Source organism: Sorex fumeus, unplaced genomic scaffold (genome assembly GCF_029834395.1).
Source record: "Sorex fumeus unplaced genomic scaffold, SorFum_2.1 ptg000072l, whole genome shotgun sequence".
Taxonomy (NCBI): domain Eukaryota; kingdom Metazoa; phylum Chordata; class Mammalia; order Eulipotyphla; family Soricidae; genus Sorex; species Sorex fumeus.
Genome location: NW_026606129.1, coordinates 17,112,498 through 17,135,138, shown reverse-complemented (window position 1 = coordinate 17,135,138; position 22,641 = coordinate 17,112,498). Strand labels below are relative to the sequence as shown.

General features: G+C 39.8%; 1 protein-coding gene across 1 annotated transcript in view; it reads left to right on the top strand.

Moving 5' to 3' along the window:
• LOC130037460 (collagen alpha-4(VI) chain-like) overlaps positions 1-22,641 on the top strand; it is a 125,060-nt gene that overhangs the window by 9,985 nt on the left and 92,434 nt on the right. Inside the window, 9 exon segments of the mRNA XM_056129304.1 lie at positions 1,131-1,718; positions 2,725-3,318; positions 6,997-7,626; positions 11,480-12,025; positions 12,429-12,992; positions 17,918-18,249; positions 19,542-19,620; positions 21,153-21,298; positions 21,829-21,921. Coding sequence (XP_055985279.1) covers positions 1,131-1,718; positions 2,725-3,318; positions 6,997-7,626; positions 11,480-12,025; positions 12,429-12,992; positions 17,918-18,249; positions 19,542-19,620; positions 21,153-21,298; positions 21,829-21,921 — 3,572 coding nt within the window.

The window sequence follows — 22,641 nt, the reverse complement described above, 5'->3', positions numbered from 1 at the left end:
GGATTACTCCATAACTTAGAGGCCAGCCGGGTATCCTAGAGGAAAGGGCAGTTCAGATAGAGAAGGGAGCACCAAATAAAGGATGTTTGGAGGATCCTCCCAGGAGGGGAGATGCATGTCAAAAGTAGACTATGGACTGAACATGTTTGCCACTCAATGCCTCTTTTGCAGACCACAACACCCAAAAGGAGAGAGAGAACACAGGGGATTGCCCTGCCACAGAGACAGGGGGGATGGAGGGATGGGGTGGGAGGGATATTATCCATGGTGGTGGAAAATGGGCACTGGTGGAGGGATGGGTATCTGATCATTGTATAATTGAAACCAAAGCACAAAAATTGTAAATCTACAACTTAAAAAAAATAAAATAAAATAAAGGGAAAAAAAAAAGAAAGAGGACAGTCCTTTTCTCAGTATGGCACTGCCTTTGTAGAAGTATGCTTCTCCTTTATGAGACTCAAGAGATTGTTCAAGTGGATTTCAAGATTGGAGATATCAGTAGAATGGGGACACTAAGTTGGTTCATCAGCTGCCCAGTATTTCCCTCTTTTTATCTAAATTTTATTTTATTAATTTATTAATGTACCGTGAGTTATAAAGTTATTCATAGTTGGGTTTTTGATGTAGCACTGTAGCTTTGTCTTCCCATTGTTCATCAATTTGCTCGAGCAGACACCAGTAATGTCTCCATTGTGAGACTTGTTACTGTTTTTGGAATATTGAATACATCATGAGTAGCTTGCCAGGCTTTGCCATACGGGTTGGATACTCTTGGTAGCTTGCCCAGCTCTTGGAGAGGGGCAGAGGAATCGAAACTGGCTCAGCCATGTGAAAGGTAAACACCCTACCAGCTGTGCTATCGCTCCAGTTTTTAATGTACAATATTCTATTATGATATTCTATGACTGATCTCACCACCAGTGTCAACTTCCAGATTGGAAGTTGGAACAACTTCCAGTGTTTCCCGATTCTCTCTCCTACCCATGGCCCAGCGCCAACCTGCCATCTTGACAGGCACCTTTTAAATTTGGTTGCTGTCCCTCTTTTTATACAGTTTTTTAACATCATTAGTTTCAAGCATTTTGAGTATATACTTGCTGACCTCCTATCTTCTGTTCGCTCCCTTACAGCTTGCAGAGAAGCAGTCCTGGCAGACATTGTGTTCCTCGTAGACAGCTCAACTAGCATTGGGCCCCAGAACTTCCAGAAAGTGAAGAATTTTCTTTATTCTGTTGTTTTGGGGCTTAACATCGGCAGTGACCAGGTCCGAGTAGGACTTGTTCAGTATAATGATAACAGCTACCCTGCCTTTCAGCTGAACCAGTACACTCAGAAGAGCATAGTCCTGGAGCAAATCCAGAATCTTCCCTATCGAACGGGAGGCACAAACACAGGGAGTGCCCTGGAGTTTCTCAGGACCAACTACTTGACTGAGGCAGCTGGCAGCCGGGCCAAGGACAGGGTTCCTCAGATAGTTATCCTGCTGACAGATGGCGAGTCACTTGATGAAGTTCAGAAGGCAGCTGAAGTGTTGAAAGAAGACGGAGTTCTTGTGTATGTGGTAGGGGTTAATGTTCAGGATGTCCAGGAGTTGCAAAAAATAGCCAGTGAGCCTTTTGAGAAGTTTCTCTTCAACACAGAAAATTTTAACATCTTGCAGGATTTCTCAGGAAGAATTCTTCAGACTCTGTGCTCGTCAGTGGAGAGTAAGATAAAAGGTAAGAGGTTGTGTCAAAACCCAGTAGTTCTGACAGCCTGTCATTGTCTGTATTGCAAACCATAAGGTCCAAAAGGAAAGAGAGAATGAGGGAGAGAAAGTGAAGGAGAGAGAGAGAGAGAGAGAAAAAAACAACACATATCCTCCATAGTGCAGGTAGGGAGGAAGGAGAGGGAGGGAAACTGGGATCACTGGTGGTGGGAAAAGTACATTAGTGAAGGGACACGGGTTGGGTTGGAACATTATGATTAAAATCCAATCACGAACAACTTTGTAAATGTGCATATCACTGTGATTCAATAATTAAATTTTAAAATAATAATAATAATTAAAACCAAACCAGAACAACCTCCCCCCACCCCCCCGCAGTAGTTCAACTAAATTTACCTGACTACACTGAGCCAGAATGAACTGCCTATCGAGACCGGGTGGAACAGTTGTCTACCACCGCTGTGGCTTTTCTAAACTTCCATCTGAACTGGGGATGGAAGGATGCAGGGAGTTCTTGTGAGGAGAGAACAGTACCCTATCATGTTTTTCAGAGCAAACAGCATGGGTTTTAGAGTCCAGATGGCCTGTTTGGTCAATCCTGCCTTTGCCAAACATCTGAGGATGGACACAGCTTCTCTCCTTCACTCTGTTTTCTCATCTGCCTTGCAGGATAGTTTATGAGCATCAAATAAGATGACATGTATAGAAAGCTGCATACAGTAATGACAGCATACATTAAATTCCTTTGCCTCTTTCATTGACTGAGGAAGAATAATTGAAAGGGATTACAGTCTACCAAGGTAGACAAAAAGCAGCAGGGCATAAGCGGGGAGAACTTTGCTTCACATTGATGAGGTGGATATCCAATACATACAGTGTTGCCTCAGTAATAACTTGTTCTCTTATGCTTCCCACCCTAAACCTAAACATTCTTGCATTCATGTATCATGAACTTTTAATTTAATTTACTTTCTTCTACATATTTCTGCCCCCCACCCTTCTCTCTTCCACTCCAGAATTTCCCAAGACCTATGCAGATGTTGTCTTTCTTGCTGACACATCACAGGAAACATCAAGGGTCAGTTTCCAGTGGATGCAGACTTTCATCTCCAAAGTGGTTGGCTTGTTGGATGTTGGCAAAGACAAGTACCATATTGGACTGGCACAGTATGGTGGACAAGCTTACACTGAATTTCTGCTCAATACCTACCAGACCCAGGATGAGATTTTTGCTCATATCCAAGACCAGTTTGTGCTTCGAGGTGGCTCCAGGCGGACAGGCAGAGCTCTGAGATACCTTCATCAGATATTTTTCCAGGAGGCAGCTGGAAGTCGATTTCTGCAGGGAATTCCCCAGTATGCAGTAGTCATTACCTCGGGTAAATCTTCGGATGAGGTCAAGGATGCTGCACAGATCCTGAAGGAGAAAGGCGTGAAAGTCATGTCTGTGGGTTTACAAGACTTTGAGAGGAGAGAACTGGAGTATATAGGGTCTCCCTCCCTTGTATATGAGAAGCAAGGACAAGATGGAATCAGCGAGATGATTCAGAATATGAATGTGGTGATCCAAGGACGTGAATCCAGAGTTGAGATTGAGGAGGCTGCTCCTGGTAAGATTTAGTTATGAGGTGTGAAACATGGGTTGCCTCAGCATAATAGAAAAGTTTAGGGCAATAAAGGAGAAGGATGGTGTGTTCTGAATTCCTCAATATGGCCACAGGAGATTTAAAAAGAGGAGGAGTATGTCCTTATCAAAAGCATTTACCCTGCATTAACTATAATCACAGTTGATGCAAAATAAATCACCCAATATTTTGACTGGAAGGAATAAATTATTTTCACAGATCTTTCAGGAGACAACTGACCTTGGGATCAGGTGAATAGCTTTGCTAATCTTGCCGAAACTATTTTACAAATTGGGATTTGACTGGAAGTTGGCCTATCTAGGTTTGGCTCTATTTTTATATTTTTTATATTTCTCTGTTATTGTTAGAGTAGTCTGGAAATACCTTTTTTATGGTCATTTTACGACCAAAAGAATAGTCTATTTCCTCTCTTGTTTCTTTATATGATACATATAAGAGCATTTGGTATTTATCTTTCCCCCTTTGACTTATTTCAATTGGTATGACCTCCTCCAGCTTCTTCCATGTTGCAGCAAAAGACAAGATTTCATATTGATAATGGCTGAGTAGTATTCCACTGTGTGAATGTGTCACATATTCCTTTTTTAAATTTAAAAAAAAATTTTATTAGTGAGACATCATGAGGTACAGTTGTAGACTTACAAATTTTTGTGCTTGGGTTTCAATTATACAATGATCAAATACCCATCCCTCCACCAGTGCCCATTTCCCACCACCATGGATCCCAGTATTCCTCCCACCCGCCATCTACCCCCCCCCCCCCACTCTACCCTGCTTCTGTGGCAGGGCATTCCCCTTTGTTCTCTCTCTCCTTTTGGGTGCTGTGATTTGCAAAAGAGGCATTAGTGGCAACCATGCTAGGTCTATAGTCTACTTTCAGCATGCCTCTCCCATCCTGGGAGGATCCTTCCAACACCCTTTATTTGGTGCTCCCTTCTCTATCTGAGCTACCTTTTCCCCTAACATGTGAAGCTGGCCTCCAAGCCACGGAGTGAACCTCCTGTTACTTATCTCGGCTATTTTTGGGTGTTAGTCTCCTATTTTGTTACTTTATGTTCCCCAGATGAATGCTATCTTTCTATGTCTGTCCCTTTCTTTCTGACTAATTTCCCTTAGCATGATACTTTCCATGTAGTACCACTTGTATGTAAATTTCATGACTTCATCTTTTCTAACAGTTATATAGTACTCCATTGTGTATATATACCAAAGTTTCTTTAACCAGTCATCTGTTCTCGGGCAGTCAATTTTTTTTTCCAGATTCTGGCTATTGCAAACAGTGCTGCAATAAAAAACAAGTGAAGATGTCACTTCGAATATACTTTTTTGCCTCTCTGGCATATATGCCCAGGAGTGGTATTGCTGGATCAAATGGGAGCTCAATTTCTAATTTTTTGAGAATCGTCTATACTGTTTTCCAAAAGGGTTGAACCAGTCGGCATTCCCACCAGCAGTGAAGGAGGGTCCCTTTCTCGCCACATCCACGCCAGCACCGGTTGCTTTTGTTCTTTTGGATGTGGGCCAGTCTCTGTGGTATGAGATGGTGTCTCATTGTGGTTTTGATCTGCATATTCCTGACGATTAATGATGTAGAGCATTTTCTCATGTGCTTTTTTGCCATTCGGATTTCTTCTTTGAGAAAGTTTCTGTTCATTTCATTGCCCCATTTTTTGATGGGGTTGGATGTTTTCTTCTTGTGGAGTTCAACCAGTACTTTGTATATCCTTGATATCAACCCCTTGTTGGAGGTGTATTGGGCGAATATCCTTTCCCATTCTGTAGACTGTCTTTGTATTTTGGTCACTGTTTCTTTGGAGGTGTAGAAGCTTCTTAGTTTAAGATAGTCCCATTTGTCTATCTGTGTTTTCACTTGCTTGGCCAGTGGCGATGTCACATATTCCTTATCCACTCATTCATCTTGTGACATTTATATTGTTTCCAAATATTAGTTTTTGTAAATAATGCTGCAGTGGCTATAGGTATGCAACTTTTCAAATTAGTGGTTTTGAATTGGGGTGGGAGTGGTTACACCATACTCAGCAGTGTTCAGGACTTATTCCTGATGCAAGGCAAGTGAGTAACCTTTTTTATTATCTCTCTGGTTCCTTGTTTTTTTTTTATTTTTTTTGCATTTTAAAGAGAAATATTAAGAGTAGAATTTCTGGACCATGTAATTTTAATATTTTGAAAAATATATATACAAAAATATATATACAATTTTATACAAAAATATATATACAATTTTCTGCACCAGTTTACATTTTCACTGACAGTAAATATGGTTCCCTTTTCTCTGTATTTACACCAGCACTCTTCCTGATATATTTTAATATAGGCCATTCTTACTGGTAGCACTGTAGCACTGTCCTCCTGTTGTTCATCGATTTGCTTGCGTGGGCCCAGTAATGTCTCCATTGTGAGACTCGTTATTGTTTTTGGAATGTCTAATATGTGTCACAGGTAGCATGCCAGGCTTTACTGTGAAGGCGAGATACTCTCAGTAGCTTGCCGGGCTCTCTGAGAGGGGCGGAGGAATCAAACCCGGGTCGGCCAAGTCTGCCACGTGCAAGGCAAACGCTCTACTGCTGTGCTATCCCTCTAGCCATTCTTACTGGTGTGAGGCAATATCTCATTGTTGTTCTGATTTGAGTTTCTCTGAGAAATAGTGAAACTGAGCACATTTTTATGTGCCTCTTGCCATTTGTTTGTCTTCTTTTCTCTTCATTTATTGATGAACCTGTGTTTTCTTGTTGTTCAGTTTTGTGAGTTCTTATTTGTCTTGGATTTTTAGCTTTTGCCAGTTGTATGCAAAGTGACTACAGCCTCCCATTCAGTGCCAAGTATTTTTGTTTTAGTGATTGTTTCTTTGGAAGTGCAGGAGCATTTTAGTTTAGTGTAATGCCACTTGTTTATTTTTGCTTTTGTTACAAGCTCTGACTACACAATGGAAGCTAATACCATTAAATATTTTGCTAATGTGTTTTGAATGTAAATAATGTCTTGCCTAATTTCTGTGGGTAAGTCTTGTAATATTATGTTAATAACTAGAAGCAAGAGTGGACATTTTTGTCTTTTGCCTAATCGTAGAAGAAAACCTTTTTAGTTTTTATTTTGATGTTAGCTGTGAATTTGTCATATATGGTCTTTACAGAGCATATTTGCTCTGTCCCTATTTTATTGATAATTTTATAATAAACAGATTTAATATTGTCTAAAGTGGACTCTGCATTTAGTTATATGTCCATAAGACTTTTATAATTCCTTTTGTTGATGTGATTTACCTCATTATTGATATGTGTATATGAACCATCATTTCATTCTTGGAATACAAGCACTTGATGTGAAATACTCTCCTTAGAATGTATTAACGAATTAAAATTTCTAAGATTTTGTTGAATATCTTTTACATTTATCAGGAGTATTGGTATGAGTTTTTTTCTTTTCTTTTTGTATTGTCTCTGCTTTTTACCCTTCAATTCCTAAGAAAACTTTCTGGTAAAATAGCCCGATTTCTCTATATCACTATAACCTATATTTTGTCTGAACTATCACATATTACTCTTATTTGTAAGATCAATGGTGTTTTGTTTTTTACCACTTTGTTCTTACAGTAAAGCCCTTTCTTTCTGGTTTCATTTATAGCATGTCCAACTGCTTTCCCAGCTGATGTTGTATTCCTCATTGAGGACGTTAGCAGGGCCAGACAATCAAATTTCCAACAAATTGTCAATTTCTTGAAGAACACTGTCAGATCTCTGAGAATTCATCCTGATGTTGTGAGGATGGGATTGGTTTTTTACAGTGAGGAATCACGACTTGAGTTTTCTCTGGATACCTATCAGACTGAAGCACAAATTTGGGGGCATTTGGACAAATTAATCTTCCAGGAAAGAAGAGGAGAGACCAAGACTGGTGCTGCCTTGGACTTCCTAAGGAACAGCGTTCTCCTTCCAGAGAAAGGCAGCCGAAGGATGCAAGGTGTGAGACAGATAGCCGTGGTCATCACTGAAGGTTCGTCCCAAGATAGTGTTTCCAGACCAGCCTCCCTCCTCCGTAAGGCGGACACCACCATCTATGCAGTAAGCACTCAGCTTGCGCCTGCGAGTACGGACCTCGAAAAGATCGCATCCTATCCTCCTTGGAAGCACGTCATTCCCCTAGAATCCTTTCTGCAACTCTTTGTGGTGGGGAACGTGATTAAGAACCAACTGTGCCCGAAGGTCATGGACAGCAGTATCTCCCCTCTTGAGATGCACCATGTTCTTCAAACAGGTAGGAGGAACTTTTTCGAATTTAATCTTGAAAAGAGCCCACAAGACTTTTACTCTTCTTGCTCCATACATTCATCTTCTACCCAAGACTTTGGAGCCAATTCATTAGGAAGCAGAAATCAGTGGTAGTGCACATGCAAAAACTCTGGGTTCCGTTCTCAGTACCGCACAGTCCTCTTCCCTACCATCCACCCCAACACTGCTGGAGGCCCACAATATTTTTAAAAACTGCAAACACAGAATTTATAACATCTTTATTCTGTCTTGATTTTAAATAGTGCTGAAGAATATGAAGCAAACATTCTTCCCACCTCCTGCCTTAGCCCTTTTCTCTTTTTAACAGTTTGAAGCCTTTGGATCCAATTGGTGCATGTGCCAAGTTTTAAGTTACTCAAAGCAGGAAACTTCTAAAAAAGACACACACATAATTTGAAACTGAAAAAATTTTAGTTTATTGCATGTAAATAATCAATATTTTGCAAATATTTTGGTATTGAATCAAGACATATTTGAGTAAGTCATGTTGATTACATTTCTGTTTATGTTTTTAGCCAGTAGTACATTTCTATAGTTGTTAGCCTTCCTTCCCTCCCTCCCTCCTTTCTTCATCCCTTTGTTTCTTCCCTCCCTCCCTCCCTCCCTCCCTCCCTCCCTTCCTTCCTTCCTTCCTTCCTTCCTTCCTTCCTTCCTTCCTTCCTCCCTTCCAGTTCTTTAATGTGGAAAAAAGAACATAACTACTTTTGAAATAATTCAAATACTGAAATTATTGTTTTTTTTTTGCTATCAGAGAAAGTCTACCTAGCTATTGAGTTATCTAAAATTTATTTTTTTAAAACTTGCCTTGATTGTGTATATTTAAAAAGAAGTTAACCTAATTTTATAGTTACAAAAATACCTTTCATTAATACTGAGCTCCTATTGATTTTGTGGCATTTTATTCACAGAGTCATCATCATAATAAAAATGCTCTATGTGGGCTGGAGACTACAGTATTGGTAGCTATATTCATTCTGCCACTGAATGAAGAAGAAAGGGGAAGGCATTCAATGTGCTGTCAGAGCATTATTTGTGTTAAACATAGGACAGTGGAACTCAATTATCTATGAACAATTTCAGTAGAGGTCATTTCCAAGAATGCATATTGAACATGTATTAAGAAAATGGTTAAATATATGCACTTTGTAGTCAAGATGCCTGAAATTTAAATTCCAAATCTGCCACTGGCTCTGACGAATATCTTTGTGTGTAATGTCTACTTGTCTGTCTATTTTTGTCCACTCATGCTTGTACTTCTCAGATTAAAATTAGAATTAAAGTAGGAAGACAATAACATGAAAATGTAGGATATTAACATAATTTTAAGGTTGTGATGATTCCGTCAGTGAAAAATTACTGAACTTTTGTTGTTTATATTTTAATCAATAAATTATACTGTAATTTTTAGAATTAATTACTTTTGCTGAGGTCTTGAGGTTTAATATATCTAAATACCCACCTTTTTCTGTAACGTGTGCTTTTGACCCCTTTCCTTTATTCTTGGAATGAGGAACAAAGTAGTTAGAAATGAATTTCAGTTTCTTGTGCACCCTGGATCCTAAATTCTTCAGAGAAGAAGGAGGGGAAAGGATTCCAAATAACTCAACAAGTATACATGGAGTTGAGAGCTGGTTTCTTTCCCAGTCTTCACAGTACCTAAAAAGAAACTTAGAATTAGGAAAATGAGCTGAAAGATGCAAGGGAGTGGGAGACGTAGGTAGTTGGAACAATTTTACCAGGATTTTGTCCTGGGTGGTCTTTAACAATCATATTATCATTTATTGACCATCTGCTCAGTGTTTGACACCCTGCTAAGTACTGTGTATATGTAACAGATGTTAATACTTAGCAACATACAGACTGTGAAAAATATGCACATTCTCTTCCTTTTTTCCTTTATGTTTCCATCTACCAAGATTGGCAGAAAATAGTCTATAAAAAAAAGGTAGTTTGAGGACTCTGGGATCCCCTGGACAGTGCAAGGACCAAGGACTGCAGAGGAGTACTGGGGCTGGCTGCAGAAGTGGTCTAACTCCTGGACAGTGGTCCTGTTACTAGATTTAGGCCTGTCATCTACCCCATGCCCAGTGGGGATGGAGTTCTCAGTCAGGTCAGCAGGGGGAGAAGATAATTCTACGCTCCACCTTTCCAAGTCCTATCTCCTTTCAGTGTCTGTCCTCATAGGGGAGAGTTGCCATTTCACATACAGGATAGACTGCTAAATATGAAAATACAGTCAATAAGCCACAGTTTTAAGAAGTACATGATACATATTAGGTGAGCTAAGGTCTTCCCAGGTGAAGGCTTAGAGCTAACCTGAGCGCCATTTCAGACCATTGCCAGAGAGCAAGAAATGGCTTTTGATCTTTCCTGGGTTCCAGGAAGCTGGAGGGTTGCTGAAGGCAGTGAATAGGAAAGACTGCTTCATTCTTTTCCAGGCCATGGTTGTTTGGCTGAAATAAGTCAGGGGATGATCTTATTGGTACCAGTTCTGCTGTTTCTAAGTTCTTATTGAACCCTCACCATCAGCGTACTGGGAGTAGGTGCTAAGATTCTCTCTTAGGAAGAATTCTCAGATTAGGAAGCTGAGATGCAAAGAGTTGAGTCTTCTTGTAACGTGTAGTTCTTTTGTCCATTAGAAATCAAGCTTTAATACCAAGTGAGTCAATGAAGGAACGTTCATTCCAAACATGAAGGTTTTGACTTAGTAAAATTGAGTTTCACAAAGTGCTCTCTTGCTCATATATTTTAACAGTATGACTCACATGGGAAGCAGGAAGTCAGAAGGGATCCTGAGATGATTCGTAGTTCAGTTCTTCCCTGGTTTGAACTCTGAGCTCCTTCTCAATGTTCCCACTTGAGGAATCTCAATATTTATGTCTGCATGTGGAGTTCATCCGAAATGGACTCTGAGACAAGAACTTAGATGCAAGTGATTTATTTGGGAGGTGACTCAGTGTCTTTGGCGGGGGCATGGCAATGCTAGAGGAAGTGCAGGACTTCTCTTAGATAGGGCTGAGTTTTGTGCTCAGGGGTTACTCCTAGAGGTGTTTAGGGAAAACTGGGCATTGCTGGGGATGGTACTCACTCAGGCTTGGGCTTGCATGTGAGGCATGATTGTTCAACATATTCAGAAATACCTCTCCAGCTCAAGTAAAATATTCTAAAGTCACCTCCAAATCTTTCCATATAAATGGCAAGAGATTAGGGTATGTATCATCTTTTCCCTATTAATCACTGGTTGTATCTATTCCCAGACTCTCCTCAGACATTTTGTTTTCCGTTAGTTTTGTTGTGGGTTTTTTTGTTGTTGTTGTTGGGGGAAGTGTCAGGGAGGGCATGCCCAGAAATGCTTGGGGTTATTCTTAGCTTTGTGCTTTGGGTTCATTGTGGTGCCACAGAAACTGAATTGGAGTCTCCTGCATGTAAAGCCTGTGCTCCAGCCTTTTGAGCTCTCTGGACTTCCCAGAGTCTGGACTGATCATGCTCCTCGCCAGCGAGCAACCTTGGGCAGAGTCACACGCTTTTGTAGAAAGATGTTGAGTCATAGGGTAGAAAGGAAAATAGAGCAGGTAGGGCTCTTGCCTTGTGTTTTGTGGAGTGATCCTTGAGCTTCGAGCAAGGAGTAAGTCCTGATCTTTACAAGGTATGCCTTCCCTGCCCTTTCCTACCCACCCCCCACAGAAAAAAAGACAGATGATGATTCTCAAGGGAACAATAGGTATTAAAGGAAGATGGCTGGAGATCAGGATCAATGACTTTGACGATAGGCCATTTCACACACTTCTGATGGGTCATTGCTTCTTTCTACTGCCTAGGTTGTGCTCATGTGGAGAAGGCAGATATTTACTTCCTTATTGATGGATCTGACAGCATTCAACAAGATGATTTTCTGGAAATGAAGATGTTTATGAATGAGATGATAAAAATGTTCCATGTTGGGCCAGACAGAGTACAGTTTGGAGTTGTTCAGTACTCAGAGGGAGTAAATGTTCATTTTCTCCTCGGTCAGTATTCTAGTGTGGCAGGATTGAAGACAGCCATTGATGACATCCAAAAGATGAGTGGGGGCACCAAGACAGGCAATGCCTTGAGGACTATGGTCCAGGTCTTTGCAGACACTGCTCGCATGGGTGTGCCCTGGTATCTTATCATCATCACTGCCGGGAAATCCGAGGACCCAGTGGCTAATCCCTTAGAGATTTTGAAGGGAAAAGGAGTCAACATTTATACAATTGGAGTCAGAGATGCTGATGCAGCTGAACTTCAGGAACTATCTAATGACAAGACATTTTTCGTGCATGAATTTGATTCTTTGAAGAACATCCAACAAGAAGTGGTAAAGGACATCTGCTCCTAAGAGAGTAAGAATTTTTCCCTCTAGCTTTTCTGTCTCTCCAACTCTATGTATCTAATATAATTGAATGGAATTTACTCTTGAAATGTGAATTTGTTCATCCAAAAGTGAGTATTGTACTTGGAGTGAATTCGTTGGTCAAAAAGTGAGTGTTGTACGTGGAATGACCATGACCTCAAAGACACCAAGCGAGTCAAATTTTGTGTCTTCATCACAGTTAGTGTCTTAGTTTGAGAGCCTTGTGCTGAACCTCAAAGTCTCAAATGTCTGTGGAAAATTTATTTCATTTGTTCTTCTTCCCTTTTTAAAAATATGATCTGCATATACCATTCCAGACATTCTTGAGGATTTGTAATGAATTTACTGTTGATTCTGAGTGAATATTTTTCTCTTTCACCCCACCCTTGTAGCCTGTAAGAATAGGAAAGCTGACATCATCTTCTTAGTCGATGGCTCGGAATCCATCTCCTCAGAAAATTTTGAGAAGATGAAGGAATTCATGAAAAGGTTGGTGAACCAAGCAAATATTGGTCCTGATGATATTCAGATTGGCCTTCTGCAGTTCAGCACAACCGCCAGGGAAGAATTCATCCTCAACCAATATTCCTTCAAGATGGACATTCGCAGAGCCATTTCAAATATAAAGCAGATGAATGATGGCACCTGCACGGGCGAAGCCCTAAATTTCACTCTGCCTTTTTTTGACAGTTCAAAAGGAGGGAGACCCAATGTTCATCAGTATTTGATTGTGATCACTGATGGGGTCGCCAAGGATAATGTAGCCATCCCAGCCCAGGCTCTCAGGGACAGAAACGTCATTATTTTTGCCATTGGGGTGGGAGAAGCCAAACACGCTCACCTTTTAGAAATCACTAAAGATGAGGACAAAGTATATTATGCAGAAAACTTTGAATCCCTGGAGAACCTGGAGAAGGAGATTCTTTTTAAGGTCTGCGTTCCACACATTCCACAAGGTGAGTGGTAAAGGACTGGTTACTTGATCTAAAATCTTCTCACAGATGGCAGGAACCCTGTTGGTTCTTGCAGTAAAATAAAACCAACTCTTCTTTCTAGGGAATGCAGGGAAGAATTCCCCGGAGAGAGAACAACTTGTTTGACCCCTAAAATTCCCACCCGAGGATTCTTGTACTCATTCCCATGGCCACCACTATGCTGACCTCTGGAGGCCTAAATCTTCTGGGAACTCTAACTCTAGAAAGTACTTATGATGCTTCCCTTCATTCTCTGTAGAGAAATAAAACTAAACTGGAATGTGTAAACACAACTCACTGCAGATTTTGGTGATTGAAAGGGAAATGGAAGCAGAGAAAAATATCAGCTAGATGGACTTTACTTGTTAGAGGGGTGTTGCTTCGGGCCATTCTTGGCCAACTGGGCCAGAGATTCAGTATGAACATGAGCATATGGTGCTGCTTGGGCCCTGTGTTTCTGGGGATTACCTGGGGCACCCCCAGCAGTGCTTAAGGATCTTTGGGGTCACACCCAGTGATGTGCAGAGGATCACTTGGTACCAGGAAATGGAGTCAATACCAGTTGATGCAAGCTTTGATCCTTAAATCCTGATAAACTTCTTGGGCCCTATTCTTATGAAATAGAACACACTGTGTTTTCCTGAGACTATGTAAAGGACTCATTCTATTTTATTGTCACTCTGCTTCCATATGGCTAAGGTGATCTTCAGTGCCATTTTATTGTTTCATGCTTTTATCCCAAACAACAAGACTTAAGGCCAGGGGTCCTACTCCTGACAGTCTGGGTTATCTGGTATGTTGCTCTTCTTTTCTGATATTCACCTTTTAGTGGGACCAGAGATGTCATTATGAAGATTACCCTTCCTACTTATGAAGGTGGAGGGACTGAATGGGAGTAGGGACTGGAGATGGAGGTAGAGACACAATACTACAGTACAATCACATTCATGATCAGAACAGCTAATATTTAGATGGTGCTATTATTTTTAATTCTAGGGCATGTTCAGATGGATTTCTTACATTAAAACATTTACTATCCTCCACCCTTCTCAGAGAGCCCGGCAAGCTACCGAGAGTATTCCGTCTGCAAGGCAAAGCCTGGCAAGCTCCCCATGACGTATTTGATATGCCAAAAACAGTAACGAAAAGTCTCACAATGGAGACGTTACTGGTGCCCACTTGAGCAAATCGATGAACAACGAGAGGACAGTGCTACAGTGTAGTGCTATAATTCCATGGACTATATACTATTTTAGAGAAGGAAACTAAGGCAGAGCAAAAGCATGTTATTTGGCCCAAGGAAATAAATTGCAAAAACTGAGATCTGATTCTGGGTTCTTGTTCTGACATTCATTACTGTCCTGTATAGCCTCTTGGAGATATCATAGAGCTCTCATTGAAGAGTTCATAGAGCTGAATAGGACCTCTCAGACCTTATGTGCCTGTGAATCATCTGGCAATCTTGTTAAAGTGCAGATTATGATTCAGTAGGTCAGGTGGGAGTCTGTCTTTTTAATAATTTACAAGTTGTATGGATTTTGCTGGCCCTATAATGACACTGAGTAACATAATAACTATAGTGCATCCTGATATGGTTTGGTATATCATGAAATAATGTAACATGTTGAAGCAGAGTATAGAATAAAATAACATAGTATAGCTTAAACTGTCATAGAACAATATGATATGGTGTAGTATTGTATAGCTCAGTAATTGTGTGAAATAAAATACTATAGAAGAGTATATAAGGAACCCATAAAGTCTATTATTTCTATAAGTGATGCTGTGCCCCCTTAGCAATATCTAGGGTGCTGGGGTAAATCCCCAACATTGTTTCCTTGGTCCCTTGTGTTAAGACATCAGCCCAAAAGGCCTAGAATTGTTGTTGGGGTGAGAGGAGGGGGCTCCTCCAGGCCTCCTGAGCACTGCGATGGAAAATTCTCCCCTCTGGCACTCCTCCCCAAAGAAATCCTGTGTTGTAGATCATTTTGTTATTATGTCTCAGAATATACTGATGTGTAGTTGGATAGGGAAGCTCTTTGTGGTTTTATCCCCCCCAAAAAGGAAAGATAATGCTGTTTCTCTTTATGTCTCTTTATGCTCCTAGGTCACTAACCATATGTCTTCTAAATAGGTCCTGCATTTTTGACGTTCTACCGAGACGCAGAACCAGGGATTTTTGCATTCACAAAAGCTCTTTCCCATTATTTATCTTGCTTGATTCCTCACACATACGAGAAACAGTGTTTATTTTTAAAAAATAGTATCATTGGTTAGGAAGCTTTTGCCCACTAGGAATAGAGGTTAGTTCAAGCCAGAAGGGCAGATATTTCTACATAAATCGAAACTTCAAAAGAAGGCCGCCACATTATATAACTGAAACTCACAACCTTTTAACTGTGTATCTCACTTGATTCAATTTTTAAAAAATGGGAAAAATATGCCAAAAAAGAAGACCATCTCCAGTGTGAGCACAGTCCAGATTCATGATTGGCTTTACCATTATTATGTAGCATTGCTTCTAATGTGTTTTATGGTCTACATTCAACTAATCATCATGCCAACCTCATGTGGAACAGGGGGACAAGTTTCCAGATGAGAAAACAAGAAGACAGGTTCAGATGGAAATTAAAGGAGCAGGGTTTGATAGGTCTGAACCAGTTTTCTAGAGCATTAAATTAAAAATTTTGTTTATACTATCTAGTTTATACTACAGAGCTGGAGCAATAGCACAGCGGGTAGGGCGTTCGCCTTACAAGCGGCCAACATGGCCGACCTGAGTTCGATTCCTCCGCCCCTCTCGGAGAGCCCGGCAAGCTACTGAGAGTATTCGATATGCCAGACACAGTAACAACAAAGTCTCCAATGGAGACGTTACTGGGCCCGCTCGAGCAAATCGACGATCAACGGGAGGGCCTTTACCTTTATACTATCTAAAGAATATTGTTTCTTTGTAGTGTCCTTGGTGAATTTGTAAATCAATTGAAAGTTATATATATATATATATGAACTATTTAAACATAAAAACACATTGTAGAACTCCTATATTTATCAGTTAATATATCATGTGTATAGCATATGTACATGCTATATGTGTGTGTGTGTGTGTGTGTGTGTGTGTGTGTGTTACTTCTACCTAGATCTTATCTTGGGGATGAGATATGAGATTCTAACTTTACCTTTTAGTTAATCTTGCACAAAGTCATACATTAGGATCTATACTTATCTTCAGCTTTGTCTTTTGATTTTTTTCTTTAAATAATATTAGCTAGGTGCTTTAATAACGGCTAGAACATGATTAATTCTGGATTCATAAAGTTGAATCCTAAAGATTATGGATATTATCTAGAAAGGTTCAGTCTTTCATTAACAACAAAAGAAATGATCCTTGCTTTACAGAATAAAACTGGCTTAGAAAATGCAAATTAGAAATGTTGAAATAACACACCTACTGAAAAATAAAAATTCATTTTCCCCCTGAAATTGCATCCTATATGGGAGTTACATCTGTGAAAAGTCCTATGGCGAATTTGAAAAATTAAAAAAATAAAAAAAAAAAAACAAGATGTTTCCTATGAAAGGGGTCAAGCAAGTAATTTTCTATCTTGGCAATTCCAGAAACATATCTGGCCAGCAAGCACAGGGTATATTTAGGAAATTGAAAACTTATAGCTCAGTTCTGCATTGCAAAATCATGGTAAACTTCAAGTCACTATCTATGATATTAAGTTTGTTTTTATTGATTCTGAAACAAATATTCTAATCCGATGGTCTCAGGGGATAATATCTGCATGTATTACCTACTAATGCATGACTGGAAGATAATTAATTCCGTCCCATGTTATACTTTGTTTCAGAATAGAAATAATAAAATCTCTTTTATGATCAATAAGTTACATTTTTTGTACTTTTATTTCATGTTGGATTTTTGGGGTTCACATGTGGCTGTGCTCAGGGATCGATCACTCCTACCTCTGTGCTCATGTTATCACTTTTGGCAGTGCTTGTAAGACCACGTGAGATGCCAGGGTTATCTGTGTACAAGGCAAGTGGCTTAACTGCTGGACTATCTCTTTGACCCGATAAATTATGCTTTAAATTATTTACCCAGATTATAATCTAGGTGCATCTCTGACCACCAACTTTGACTTTAGGAATTTTGTGACAGGTCTTACTGTTCACCTGAGTGGGTATGTATAGCCTGAAATATCAGAGAATTTTCAAATTATAGTTGAAGTTTCAATTAGAAGATGGAAAATTGGAAGTGATTATCATTCCTGGTATTTTCTAATCCACTCTGAAGTATCAGAGATAATTGCCTGGTGATGAATGAAGAAGGAAACTTGCAAGGTGGAAGGGGACATTAATGTTCTTACTGAAAGAGACACTAGGCTCACACTTATTCAATTATCAAACATTCAGTGATTATCTGTATTAGACACTCGGGAAATAGGATGACATAGTCCCTCCTGTACAAGAATTCTTATTTAGTGAAAGAGAAGGATAAGTAATGAAACTAAGGGCAGCAGGGGAATTTTATAATTCACCTTCCAGAGCTGGGAATATGAATCAGAGAGCACTTCACTGGGAGGAACAGCTATTTAAAGGGCACTATGATAAGTTAAGCATAATAAGGCAGAGGCCATGGGGCAAGAACACTATAATAGGCTCTGCAGATCCATATTCTACCAAGCAATTTGTTGTATCTGTTAGCCTGTTACTTTTTCTATACAACACCACCTCCTGCATCCCCCATTAAACACTCCCCGCACTCCTTCCTAATAAACAAGAACTGTTCTATAGTAGATACTCTGTGATTTGGCCGGACCAGCTTGGCTGATTTATTCTGGGCTTGGTGATGCATCTCTAGATAACTAATTTGATTTTGTTCTCTTCCACCTTCAAAGGATGCAATGTCGACTTGACTGTAGGAATTGATATCTCTAGTCCCACAAGGCAAGTTATGCTGAAGCTTCAACAGTCACTGCCAGAGTTGATGCACAATTTGGCTTTTCTTTACAACATCAGCTGTGCTCCTGGTCAGATCAATACTATGTTCCGCTTCTTGGCTACTGGCTCAAATGGCCAGCTGATCTATGATTCAGGCATCGGAGTGCTGAGTAACGAGAACATTCAGAACCTTCTGCATCAGCAGACTGCCAGAAGCAATCATATGGATGTGGAATTTTTGCAGACCCTGGGGAATAATGCTCTCCACCCTTCTTCTGCACAAGTGAAGGTAATAATACTGAGAATTCATGTTAGCGATAAAGGGAGGTTAACTATGAGTAAGGTAAACTATTTTTAACAATAAAATCTTCATAGAGGCAAAACATAGACTTTCTTAGTCAAGTTAAACAAGAGATATATTCATATTTTATCAATAAATATGTATTGATCCATGGAGGTTCAAAACTGCCAATATGGATAAAAGAATTAGTACTAGACTTCAAACTGACCGGTCTATTACAGAAATTTGTGTGTCATAAAAATCATTCCAAAGATAAATTAGAAGATATTTAAGGTCCTGGGTTACTCATTGACCCATAAATTCCTTTGCCTTCAGTGATAGCTGAAGTCTTGCTAGTTCAGCCAATTTCTTCCCCTTCTGGTGCCTCATAATTACACATGCACAAAAATCAGGTCTCACATGACATTTATTAAGAAACAAACTCCCAAAATCAATCACATCTAACTTATTTATATCATGTAGTCAATGACTTTAATTCTTGAGTATAATGTGCTTTTTGAATTCATATTCATAATTTTTTAATTAAATTAAATTTGGGGGACCACATCTCGGTGTGCTCAGGGAAAACTCCTGATTCTGTACTTAGGGATCACTCCTGGTGAGGTGATCCAGTACAGGGGACCACACAGGAGGACTGGATAGGAGGGTTGAATTAGGGTCAGCCATATGCAAGTACACCTTGCCTGTTGTATTATGTCTCCAGTCTCTGAAGACATTAAAAAAATATATATATATAAAATATGGTTAACACTTTAGTCACATAAAGAATGTTAAAATTTTGGTCCTTTTGCAATGACAAAGACAAAATTTTTGGACAGTATTATCCAGAGAATGTGTTAATTTGAACACAACTTAAAGTCTTTTTGTTTGTTTGGATGGGGAAAGATTTAAGTAAAGGTGTAATAAAGTAGATTTATTTATTTATTTGGGGCTGGAGCGATAGCACAGCAGTAGGGCGTTTGCCTTGCATGCAGCCAACATGGCCGACCCGAGTTCGATTCCTCCACCCCTCTTGGAAAGCCCGGCAAGCTACCGAGAGTATCTCGCCCGCATGGCAGAGCCTGGCAAGCTCCCCGTGACGTATTCGATATGCCAGACACAGTAACAACAAATAAATCTTTAAAATGGAGCAGAGTTAAACACTGGCTGCAACCAGAAGAAGCTAAGCGTTCATCTGAAGTTTAAACTTCATTGTGCAATTTTAACAGCCCCTTTTCCATTCTCTTTTCCCTTTCCTCCTTCCTCTCTTTGCTCCTTCTCATTCCTCTCATAATCCACAGGTGCTTTTAGTGTTTACAGATGGACTAGATGATAATTTACTAAAACTGAAGACAGCATCTGAGCTTATCCGCAGCAAAGGTAAACCAGAAAGCAGAATGGGGAGGCACTTTTTTGTTGTTGAGATTTTAAGTTTGTAAGTGGGTAGGGGGTGGGGGCATAAAAACCCTCAAAAATCTTTCAAGTATTTTCCCAACTAACCCATGGTGGCTTATATATATATATATATATATATATATATATATATATATACAGCAAGAGAGATATTCTACACTACAGTCTGTAGTGCAAATCAGTGTCTAGAGTTAGGCATGTTCTGATTGGTACAGAGTGGGCATGTCTGAGCATGCTTGATTGCATATATTCTGCCCCTTTCACTTTCTATCTTTTTTTCTGCATTGGAACAACTATTTTTAAATTTTTAAAAACTTTCATTTATTTTTCATTGAATTTCAGTGAGATACACAGTTACAAAGTTGTTCGTGATTGGGTTTCAGTTATATAATGTTCCAACACCCTTCCCTTCACCAACGTATGTTTCCTACCACCCATGTTCCCAATTTCCCTCCCGCCAACCCCCAGCCTGCCTCCATAGCAGAGCTTTTCTTCTCTTTGTTTTTCCTTTCATGCTCTGTGACTTGCAGTGCTTTTACTGAAAGGTTATCATGAATATCAGTTTATCCCCTTCCAGCACTCAGTTCTTATCCAGAATGATCATTTACAATTATCATTGTCATAGTGGTCCCTTCTCTGTCCTAATTGTGCTCATCCCTTACAACTTGTGGCAAGCTTCCTTCCAGAGTCTGGTATTCTTCGCACTCTTTCTACTGTCTTCTCATACTACTTAAAAAAATTATATCCCACAAATGAATGCAACCATTCCATGTCTGTCCCTCTCCCTCTTACTCATTTCACTCCACATGATACGCTACTCTTCATGTCCATCCATGATAAGAAACTTTCACGACTTCATTTATGCTAATATCTACTTAGTATTTCATTGTGTTGATATGTACTATAGTTTCTTTACCCACTCATCTGTTCTCGGGAGCTTTGATTGTTTCCAGGTTCTGGCTGCTGTGAATAGTGCTGCTACATCTGAACCTCTTTTGTGTCTTTTCACCTCAGTGATTCACCTACTCTCAATACCCCATCAACCCTGCCCCCAACTCTTAGAAACCATATGCTTTTTTTTTTTAACCATATCTATAGTTTGCCTTTCCTCAAATATCATGCACCATGAGGTCTTTTTGACTGTGAGTGCCAGTTTCTAAGAGTAAACCATGAGACTACCCAAGGAATGTGTTTAGAAGGATGTAATTATAAAACAATGGATAAAAACCATTCCTGAAATAAACAGGATCTATGATAGCTTTGAGCATCTTTTAAATATCTCCCAATTTAACTTTCAGCTGATGGAACTGAAGGTTGTGAAGAAAATTCTTCGTGTCATCAGGCTAGTCAGGAATTTTAACATAAATGCAATTTGAGGCAAGGGGGTTGAAGGATATGGGAAGGGTGGGATGATAGATGAATGATTTGGGGATGAGTGAGAGAAAAGCAGACTATTCAAGAGATGTACTCATATGTTGCACACTATTGGCATTTGAAAGGACTCTCTGGACTCCTCTTTGTTGGCCTGGAAAATGTGCATAAATTAGAAGAGCTTCAGGAGCTAGAATTTGGCCGAGGATTTTCCTACAACCAGCCTCTGAGCCTTTCACTATCATCTCTCCCAACTACCTTATTGAGGCAACTGGTAAGTTTGTTTTTCAAAAACATATACTTTATGAGGTCTGTTTGTTCTAATCATTTTTAAAATATTTTTATTTATTTATTTATATTAGTGAAACACCACGAGGTACAGTTATAGACTTACAAATTTTTGTGCTTGGGTTTCAGTTATACAATGATCAAGTACCCATCCCTCCACCAGCGCCCATCCTCCACCACCACAGGTCCCAGCATCCCTCCCACCCCCATCCCACTCTGCCTCTGTGGCAGGGCATTCTCTTTTGTTCTCTCTCTCTCCTTTTGGGTCCTGTGGTTTGCAAGAGAGGCATTGAGTGGCAATCAAGTTTGGTCTATAGTCTACTTTCAGCATGCTTTTCCTTCCTGGGAGGATCCTCCCAACACCCTTTATTTGGTGCTCCCTTCTCTATCTGAGCTTTCTTTTCCCCTAGCACTTGTATTCTAATCATTTTTAAGATCATGAGAGAATTTCATCTCTTTAAGATGTGATGTGTTGTCAGCTAACACTATTGAAAACTGATCTGGATTGTTTTACAGGACACCATTGTAGAAAGAACATGCTGCAATATATTGGTCAAGTGTTTTGGAGACGATGGAACCAGAGGTGGTAGAGGGAGACAGGGAAAGAAGGTGAGAACTGGTGGGTGGGGACAGGGAAAAGTAGCAATGACATTTCAGTATGGACTCCATAGGCCCTGTGTTGTGTCTTGAACACATCTTTTCCAGTTCTGCTCTCTCAACAAAACTTTGAGGTCAATGCTAAGTGACAGGTGTGAAATTGAGGCTTAGTGACGGAACATCACTTTCTCAAAGTCAGTCAGGTGTGAAGAGGCAATTTGGGATGTAAAACTCTGTGATGACCTGTCTCTGAGTTTCCCATTCTTTTCACTAAATAAATGATGTGGCCTATTAGTATTTGTTTCACAAATACATTCACAAAACAACAACTGAAAAATCTGCTCTTATGTGCAAATTTTTTCCTCACCTAACATCCTCTGTTTTCTAAGGCCTTTCCCCCCACTACTTAACATTCTATTCTTTAACATTAAGTTCAGAAGAAATCATCGGTTTTACCTAGTGGTTGATTTTTAGCTCTCTGCTAATTTGGTGGTTAAGTGGTAGGAAAATGAGAGCTGAGTACATGTAAGAAAACAGGTCATTAGAAATGGTCCTTGGATGGCCACAAGGAAGAGTGTGACCAAATCCCCATTAGGATGAGTCAAATTCTTGGGCTTTGTCCATCTTTTTAAATACTCTGAAAGGTTTCCATCTACGAAGATTTAAAAAAAGTTCATTTTTTTTATGCCAGGGTAGGTCACAACTGGCAGTACTCAGGGTTTACTCTTGTCT